We start from the raw sequence: 10,365 nt of genomic DNA on the forward strand, positions 1-10,365 counted from the left end.
TTTTAAATAGAGCTTTAAAAATAGAAAGTCAGTATGCACCTGTATGTGGTTAAAGTAATCAGCTGGCATGGCAAGGACTAGAAAGAAAGCAGATTGTTTACTTCAGCTAGCTTTACTGCTTTATGCAACTCCCCAGCCCAAGTCTGTGAAGAAGGGCACAATCATGGTGCTATAACCAAGGCTGAATTCAAATGAATCCTATTGGATCCCTTGCTCTCCCTCATCTTGACCAAGAAAAAGAACAAACACCATAGCAGGAAACATCATTATGACCTGATTTTTGATTTTGTGATTCTCCTTCTAATCTAACTTTTCCAGCTGGAGCATGGCTGGGATTTGTCAGCCCTTAACCAAAGTGCAGATAGTAAAAAAGCTACATCATTGGAAAGATCATGGAATATTAATTACATGAAAGATAGTACTTTTGAGAGCAGCGAACAGAAATGCAGATTAAATGAAACCAGGACCCGTAAACTAGCAGAATAGTGCTCTGAACAAAATTATGAGAACCCGATAATATGAAAATAACAAAAAGCAAATGAGTTTTATTATGAAAAGTAAAAAAGAAAGTAAAACTCATGATCTTAAAGCTGCTAAACATTACATAATCATTTGTTAGTCATAATCTACTTTTTCTTACAAGAAGTTCCTTGCCCAATTTGTCCCATTTCTCATAGTATTAGGCCACTGCAGGACAAATAAAAGGGAGGATTATGAAATTCTTACCAATATGATATTTTAGTTCTATGGTGGTTTCGCCTTCTCTGGTTAATTCTGTTACTTCACAAGTGTAGTTTCCTGGGACAGCATCCCTCTTGTCCATCATCAAAGAGGCATTGCCTGTTAGTAGTGCATTTGGTATGATGTATGCACTCGAAAAGTCACTGGTGGGATTGGATTCATTTTTATCTCCATCATAGTAGAAAATTTGTTTATCTCCGAATCTCCACTTTACAAACATTTCTCTAAGGCTCTTTGCCCCCACATTGGTGACTAAGCATGGGATGGTGAGAAGAGTTTCATTGCAAATGGTGTAGTCTACAGATTCAATTGTAGTAAATAATAGCTGAGTTTTATCTGGAAAAGAAAAAGAAAATAGTTTTATTTTATTATTGAATTATATAGCATAAGATCTTAGGAATGTTACAAATCCTTAAGATAAAAGAGCAATGCTTTAATTGTCCCCTTAGGTAAGCAGTGCAGCTACAGAGAGAAGGCAGGCCAGGTGAAGAAGAGAAACACGTTATTCTAATATTAACCTGCACAGATGGTAGACACCATTGTAACTATTCTTTATTCATTCTCAGAAATACACAGTACACATTACCAAGAGTCTTGGGAAAAAATTCAGCAACCTGTTTTGGAACATGCAGGTGTAGTATTTGGCTTCAGAAGCTTTGAAGTAATCATTGTTGCTCACTGATGTATGTAGAAAAATATTGTTCTTACCATGGAAAATTTTTGAACAGAAAATCAAATCAAATATTGTATTCAGTCTGAAATTCTATGTACTTCCTCCAAACAGAACTTGCTAGACCCATATGAAGTTCATCTCTATCTTTAGGTTGCATTTCCAAGCAATGTGGTGAGCTATCCTGTACTTTAATATCAAAAGGAAATCGGATGAATCACATCGTATCTTTCCTCTAAAATAGGAAGTCTTAGAATACTAAGGAGAAAAAATTATTCTCTGGCTATATCCCATTGCAACATACTGACAGAAATGGACATTTGGTTTGCAAATATTAAAAAGAGATATATACAATTGAAAGGCACTTCCTCACTCCCACATTTCATTGAAACTACAGAACAACAATTTCCAAATGCATATTACATGTATTCCTTCCTCCTAAAACCATAAACCACTCAATATAAAGCTAAGAAACAGTTGAAATCAAGAACAGATATTGCTAATAAGTAGGTATATTCTATTTATCACTTCACAATATGATAAACTACCAGTTGTCTTATGAAACAGGGGTTGGGACGGTAATTGCAATCACTCATCCTTCACCTAAAATGTGCAAGATTATGGAGAAATTGCAGTTCTCTTCTATATTATTCAGCCATCTATGAACTCTTTTATATAAGTAAGTAGTTGGTCAGAAATGAACACTGGACAGCTTCACAGAATTGTGGTAAGTATCAAGAGCAAATACATGGACAAGTGCCCTCTCAACAATGCTGTGCTGTACATCTGCAGATAATACTCTAAAAACTGGGCAAAACAGCATTTTTACACAATGATCTAAACCTTCTCTGACTGGGAGGTGCAAATTGTTATGTTTCTGGGAATTTGAGGTCTGAACCAAGCTGGTGGTTCACAAGCTCACTTCTGCCAAGTTCTCTACACTTCTAGCCATCCCTGTATTAGGATCCCCAGGCAAAACCTGGACTTCCAATTGCATTTTTCAAAATCATGGGGTTCTGAGTTATTTCTCCTGAGATAGAAGCCTTGAGGTAGAGGCTACAGTGCACAACAGGGAGAAAAGAAAGTGCTTGTGATGTTGGAACTAGAAAACAAGGGAAATATCAGAAAATATGGTGCACAAATTTCAAATGGACAAAAGGATTAGTGTTCTTTCAGTGGGGATCCGGGGAATATCTGACAGATCCCTTGGGAATATCTGATTTTGTAGGGGCCTGTGCCTTTCACTGTGTTTTGTAAGTTGTAGAACTCGCACAGTAATGCAACTTACTCCTGTCCATAGAGAGAGAAATAAACTTTGTTCTGCAACAGATTTCCGCCGGGTAGAAAAGAGGTTTGAAAAATTACATTTTATTTCCCTAAGGGTGTTGACCAATTGCATATATTCACTAATTCATTTCAGCATCACTAATTGCATATATGTATATCTTTTCTCTCAATATTCTTTAAAAGCCAAGATGGCCTTACCATCTTGCTAGCTTGCTTATTTGACAATTTCATAACTTATGCTTAGAGAATGATTTCCTGCAGAATAGAGGAAGTACTAATTGCACCGCATTATTTCTTTTGTAAAATACAAAAATATAAAAGCTGAAGCCATTTAAATAGAATTGGTGCTCTTAATAAAATTCAAATAAAATTTACCTGGATAAGCCATAACTTGAATAACCCTTGCATTATAATTAATAAATAAGGGTAGTCCAAAAGTGTCACTCTACCAACTGTTAACCAAAACTTCATTTTCTATAAACACTTACTTAAACACTATAAGTAATACAATTATCTAATTTGGGTTTTCTCTCTTTTGTCTACTGCCTTCTGATGGAACAGCAAAGTGAAGAAAATATTTGAAACAGAACAAATAAAATAACACAAATAATTAACACGAGTAAGAAAATTCTGAAAAACCATGATATTCTTACAGCAGTCTAAATCAGATAGAAAGGTATTATTACAACCACCAATGATGCCAGCATTACAAATAAATTAAAAATAAAATGTAAAATTATTTTACATTAAATGTCAAAAATATTGGACTCTAAAATCTCTGGGAATACCAATCACTAACCTAACCATCTCCTTCCTCAGTCATGAAGATGGCCAACATGTGGTTGCAGAGAAGGCTCAATATATGGCACAGAAATTTAAAAATTGCAGCAAACATTTATTGAAAATTATCTGATCTGAAACATTGTGATAGGATATGTGGATACAATGACGGGGGGGGGGCAGGGATTATGAATTACCTTTTCAAACTTCCAATTCTCATTTGGGGGATTGATATGGGCTTTTTATAACACAGGATTACTTAAATGTGATCCTTCCTGTATGAGCAAAGTGCTTTGGAAGAGCAGGAAGAGACAGGAATCAGCCTTACAGGTTTCTAAGAAAATGTGTGCTGCTACCTGGGGAACAACAGAAAAGTGTCATAGACCCCGCCCACTTGGGTGGTCTTCAGTCTTTTAACACATGTTCCATGTAAAGTTTCTCTCCTCTGTAACAGCTCTTAAATCACCCTCCTTCTGCAGCAGCTTACTGCGTACTCTCCAAAGCCATTTACATAGGTTTTGCTTTTGTTTGTTTTTAAACACTTAAAAACATGCTCAAATATTCACCAACTTGAGGAAATCCCTCATCTTTGTCTCTCTTGACCCTAGCAACACAAAATAATAACTTAGAAGCATTTCTTCACTTTGTTTCATTTCCTAAATCTCTGCCACCTGGCTGCCATCTGTCCACCTCAGCTGTACTATACCAGCTCTTGCCAAAGCCACCAACAATCCCTTATGAAAAATCACATCTGTATGGTTCACTTTCTATCTCAACTTCTCTACAGTTCTTGAGCCAGTGGGCAGCTCCTTCCTTGTGCCTATCCCTTGGCCTCTACACGACATCTCTGGATTCTGAATTTCTTTCTACTGTTTGTTCACCCATCCCAGCTTCCTTTCCTTATTAAAACCTATTCTGTGATTGACAATAAATATTAGTGTTCCTAAAGGCTTCCTAGTCATCACTGCCTCCCCCTCCCCAGTATTTACCCATATTCATGGTTCTACCTACCTACACACTTTTATTTAACCACGTCCCACCTTTCTCCTTCAGACCTGGGAAAGCCAACTGTGTGCTGAGCTTTCTACTTGGACCTAGTACTGTTACATCAAGGTTGACATGTTCAAATGTCAATTTCCCCTCTTCCTACTTTCCCCACTAACCCTGGGCCTAAGAATCATGCTGGATTCTTCCCTCTTTTTAGCGATAGAGAATTTTAGGTGGACTCAGCCTATTTCATAGTTCCTAAATGCAATGCTGGTTGTATGAATGAATTAGGCATTCCTCATTTCTCCCATGAACCACTGCTATTTAAGTAGTTCCCTGACTCCAACATAGACATTTACCCATCCCAGGTCCAGTGTATTTTCCACAGTTCCAGAAAAAAATGTTCTAAGTGCAAATGTGTACTATTTTGCTCACTATACTTTAACAACCCCCCTCACTCTCTTCAGGCTAAATTGTAAGTGTTTTAGCAGGGAATACAAACTAGGTCCTTCAAGGCCCTGTTCAGCACCACCTACTGTCGTTCCTCATTTCCAAACTAAGGAACAATTATAATAACCTTCTTGAAATCCCATGGATATACCTATGTACTCTCATGTCCATGCCTTTGCACATGTTCCCTCAGCCTACAGGACCATACCCTTTTCTGGGTGTATAGGTCAGAGCACATATTTTAGAGTCAGACATTGGCTCAAGCCTTAGTCCCTTCTAGAGATATAATCATATGCAAATTATTTAACCATGGAACCTCAGCTTCCTCATCTATATCATGGGAAGTGATAGTATATACCTCCTGGAGATTTTGTTAGGATTTAATGAGTTAAGGAACACAAAGTTCTTATCTCAATGTCTTTCATATACTTAGCAAATTTTCAATAAATGGCCAATAGAGGTGAATAACTTTGGCTCTTCCTGCTAAAGCACAGTTCAGATGTTTAATCCCGTTCTCCTTCCCTACCACTATGCAACCATATTCATCTTCTCATTGCTTCCATGGCTCCTTCTAAAGTTCTTTCACTAGCCTTATTACTAAATGTTGTAATTAATACTTGATTTAACCAGTCTCCCCATTAGGCTTAAAAAGTAGAAAAGCAAGGACAATGTCTTCATTTGGTAGCCTATGGATTAAACCCAGGGTCCAGCAAGTATGCCTCATTACATTCCTTATGAATGTAAAAAATTTGAAGTATGAATTCCAAGAAAGGAATATCCAAAAATTTGTATCGAAGAGGATTCATTATTCTTCCATATTTCAAGAGATCCCTCTACTTCTTATTTCTATAGACTTGATTATGGAATCACGAAGCTACATATTTCAGTGAAAAATTTCAACTAAGTCAGTTGCAGGTGAGATGGAAGAGTTCCTTACATTTGGCAGGAAGAGCCAAAGTTAGTCAACTCTAGCTGCCATTTATTGAGCATTTGCTAAGTATGTGAAAGCTTCAGAGACCAAGAATATAGCTGATAAATGAAATTGTGAGCATAAATATGATTGTCCAGAGAGTCCTTTCTAAGCAACAGAGCAGGTATCAGAGAATTAAATGTTGGAGAATACCAATGATTAAGGAGCAAATAGTTAAAAAGGAACAAATTAGAAAAGTAGTAGTGTGAGAAGTAGGTGACTCAGCAAAGACCTCCACTACAGACATCAAGTGGAGACATGAACACAATAGATGTTAAGTGAGATAGGTCAAATAGCCCCTAAATTAATAATTACATTGCTTGGTACTTTATCTGGAAAATGTCAACCGACTAGTGGGATGAGAAATCATACTGCATTGGAAAGTAAATGGGAGGCAAGAAAAAAAAGAGGCAGTTATTTTATTAAATTTGACAGTCAAAGAGAACAGAGAGAGAAGGTGAAATTGGAAGGACTGTGGAGACAAGAATTGGGCAAGGTTTTTTCTTCTTCTTGTATTTATTCATTTATTTATTTATTCATTTATTCATTTATTCATCTACTAGGGGCCCAGTGCACGAATTTGTGTACCTTGAAAGGAACTGTGGGCCAAAAGGCTGTGGTGGGCATGAGGGTGGGGTTTCAGCCCATCCTCCATGCCCCTGACCAGCCCCTCCCACTGTGGTCCCCGGTCCCCTGCCTGCTGACAGCCCCGCTCCTGCCACCGTTGTTCCCATGCATTGACGGCACCAGCCCTGCTTGCACCACTGATGGTGCAGAGTGACAGGGGCTGGTGCCAACAATGGGTGAGAGTGGTGGCTGCTGCACCAATCACCCCTCAGGAGCAGGTGGAGGTGGAAAAGCCCTCAGGGGCAATCGGAGCCAGCAACTGCCACTCACACCGGCTGATGGTGCTAAGTGATCAGGACTGGCGCCAGCAGTGGGTGCGAGCAGGGCCAGCATCAGTAGCAGGTGTGAGTGCCTGGCAGGACCAGGGAACATGAGAGCAAAGAATTTTCAGTAACCATCAGAGGCTCGCCCCGATGACAGCAACTGGTGCCCCACCTTGGTTTGGTGCCCCTGCTCACCCGCTCCACTATCCTACCATGGCCAATGCCCACCATGTTCCACATTCTGCTGCCTGCTGCCAATGCCCGCCATATTCTGTGCGTGCCCCCTGGTGGTCAGTGCACGTGATAGCAACCAGTTGTTTGGTTGTTTGGTTGGTCCGCCGTTCGTTCTATTTGCATATTAAGGTTTTATATATATATATGTTTATTTATTTATTTATTTATTTATTTATTTATTTATTTTATTGTTTTTAATTTGGGGTAAAACTTAAGCATGTCTGTAAGCTATAAGATAAAAGACTGAAGAATTAAATTGATTACGTAGGTCTCTAAAGTGGTGGACATTTAAAAAGCTGTAGACAGGTTATTTTCTCCTTAAAAAGTTGAATGGGTATACTTCTGAAACTGGGTGACAAGGGAGAAAGTGATGAAGGTTACCTAAGATATTATTGGTAAGTTTAGAAATTGTAGATGGGAAGTTGACAGAGTCTGCACCATAAATCAATACTATTTTTTTGTAACCGAGTAGGATGTTAATTATCTGCTTGGAATGACTGTTTAGGAATGGGGTAAGAAGTCACAGCAGTCATGAAGGTAAGTGAAGCAAAAAGATACCTGCTAGAAATGAATCCTTTTTGCCATAGACCTTGACCCCTGGAATGAAAAGCTGGAGCTTCAAACACAATTGGGTTAGAATTAAGGTCAAAAAAGAGGATTTAGTCATATCCCTCCACAATAGAGATCTATCAATACTGGGGTAAAGTGGGGTGTCCACAGTGCGTTTATTTCTGATTTAAAGTAATTGCCTCTAGATTGTAAAGAGGCCTTATAAGAACTGCTAAAGTGGTTGAGCTAGAATTATAGGAGGAAGGGCAGCAACATCCAGAATTAAGCCCTTATCAAGCATCTAAAACATATTCAGTGCCACTGAAGGATAAAAACAACAAAATCCCTACTAGCAAGTAACCACATTTTGTTACTAAGAGGCATGGAGTTTGAAATTTGTCTCTAGGTACAGGAAGGCCATGCAAAGTTCTTGGAGCATAGCAGGGGAGCTCATATTTGGCTTGAAGCAAGTAAAAACATTTTGATAGACCTTGCACTTGCCCAATTCCCTGCCTTGTGTTTTAACCCGTCAGTGTGACACGTATTGAAATACGCATACATATTCTCAGTCCCTGGGTTGACCAGATGTGGAGTCATATACAACTGCTCCATGGGTATGGAAGGTGTCACTTCTAACTCCTGTCTCACCTCCATATAACCACACAGAGGGGAAATCCAAGTTCTACTGTTTCAATGTAGGTCTGTCAGAATCAAAATTCCTGGGTGCTCTGTATTTTTCAGTTTAGTACTACAACGAGTTCAGGAAATTAATAATACACTATTTTTATTTTTATTTTATCATAGAAAATATATCTGTACTGGTACAAGTGAAAATAGCCTCATGAACACCTGAGTGCACTGTATTGGGCACAAGATATAAAAATATGGAATTTTTAAATTTTGTATAAGAAGTTACGACAGCAAAACCTAAAAGTTGGGTAAATGGCTTTATAAAAATTGTGTCACAAAAATAACATTAATTCATTAAAGGCAATGCCTATACTAGCCACAGTTAAATCGACATTAAGGAATACCAACAGTTTTAATAATATGAGTGATAATTTTGGATTCAAAATACTTATTCATTTTGGGGAAAACATCTATTTTTCATCTTTAGAACCTCGCCTTTCAAATCTCCATTAACAACTCAGTGGTTTAGATAAAACATCTCCCAAAATAGAGATAACAGCATGAACAAATGTCCTAATAGTAGGCATCCTATATAATAAAAGGGTAGTATGCAAATTGTCCCCTCCACCAGGAGTTCCATCTGAGTTTGACCAGGGGACTGGGCCAGCCCACTAACATACCCTCCCTCTGGCCAGGTCCAGCCCTTCTGGGCTCCCCACACCCAGATCAGGGTCAGGGGCGCCGGACCCCACCCATGCACAAATTATTGCACTGGGCCTCTAGCTTTATCACACCACCTCTAAACTGCCGGGGCAGCTCTATAAATAAGGTCTTTTAAATAGGCAATTGCTTCCTTAATAGAATCATGTGTTTAAAAGTAATATATTTTTAGGAGAAAATAAAATACATTATTTAAAGCAAGCCAGATTACTACTATAATTTGACAACAAACTTGTTTTTAATCATGTGTACCCTTGATTTTAAAAACTCACTTTAGATAATCATTCAACTACTGACAGTTCATATACTTATTGAGTAAGTTGTTGTTTACCAGTTTTTGAATACCACTGAAAATGTTGATGTGCTTTTAATCAAAGTATAATTGGATATATGGGGCACGGGGGAGGGATGGAGCATAATAATTAATTCTGCCTCTTGTAAACCAATACAGGGGGTTAGAGTTTGCCTGTAATTAGATGGAATGGGCATTCTAGATTACTTATTTTACTACTAAGGTCCACTGAAACTGTAGTGGCTACCAGTAAATGGCATTTGACTACCAGTCTTGTAAATGAATCTGAAAGTGCTGTGTAGGAAATTAAATAAGTGGCTGGGGCATTGGCTGAGACTGACAGTTGGCAGTTTGGACCTGCCTGTATTGGGCCCAAGCTCAGAGGAAAAGGACATGACCTCAATGCCAATGTGACCTTCCTTGAACTCTGGATAAATTATAATAATATTTGCATTTTAGTTTTGACCTCACCCCCTCTGGGTTTTCTGTATACATTAAGGGTAAGGGCATGCCCAGAAGAAAGATAGTTTCAGTCAATCATCCCTGAATGCAAATGAAAGGCTCCACAGATACAATCCCTCTTTAGAACCCAGGAGTTGTGGGCCATGCTCTCTCTAGCATGCACTCCACCTCCAGGGAGCAATCCCCTGCCATTCCCCTTGCTTTCCCCACAGGCACATAACCCCTTGCTTTCCCCACAGGCACATAACCCCTAACCTCTAAAGGACCCCATGACACTTGCATCCAGGGGAGAAGTGGGCAGCTGCAGCTCATCCTGGTCTCACCCCCAGAACCTGTCTCCAAGGCCCCTTTTCTCTGACTTCCCAGTGAGCTACAGCAGTCCTGCCATTGGTTGTTCTCTCCATTTTGTCTCCCACACTCTGTTGACTGACTGGCGCCTCATGTGGAATGTATTTTCAATAAATCTTACTTTGCTTTACTTTTATTTTCTGTTGACCTTAAACTCTTTTCTGCATTGATGAAAAGAACCAAGGTCCCAGGCAGTAACCCCAACTGGCAACAAAAGGAAAATCAAAGTCTGAGTACAAATGAACATAAAAGACCATGGACTGTCTTCCTCCTTCTAAACCAGCGGTTCTCAACCTGTGGGTCGCGCCCCCTTTTGGGGGCGAAGGACCCTTTCACAGGGGGCACCTAAGACCAC

The 10,365-nt window shown here is 39.1% G+C and overlaps 1 protein-coding gene across 1 annotated transcript in view; it reads right to left on the reverse strand.

Annotated features, from left to right (window-relative positions):
* The window catches only part of CD47 (CD47 molecule), a 40,648-nt gene extending 39,573 nt beyond the window's left edge, over positions 1-1,075 (reverse strand). The window contains exon 1 of the mRNA XM_015562276.1: positions 727-1,075. Coding sequence (XP_015417762.1) covers positions 727-961 — 235 coding nt within the window. The 5' untranslated portion in view covers positions 962-1,075. The remainder of the gene's footprint in view (positions 1-726) is intronic.
* Between the last annotated feature and the right edge of the window lie 9,290 nt (positions 1,076-10,365).

This window comes from Myotis davidii, unplaced genomic scaffold (genome assembly GCF_000327345.1).
Source record: "Myotis davidii unplaced genomic scaffold, ASM32734v1 scaffold1798, whole genome shotgun sequence".
Taxonomy (NCBI): Eukaryota; Metazoa; Chordata; class Mammalia; order Chiroptera; family Vespertilionidae; genus Myotis; species Myotis davidii.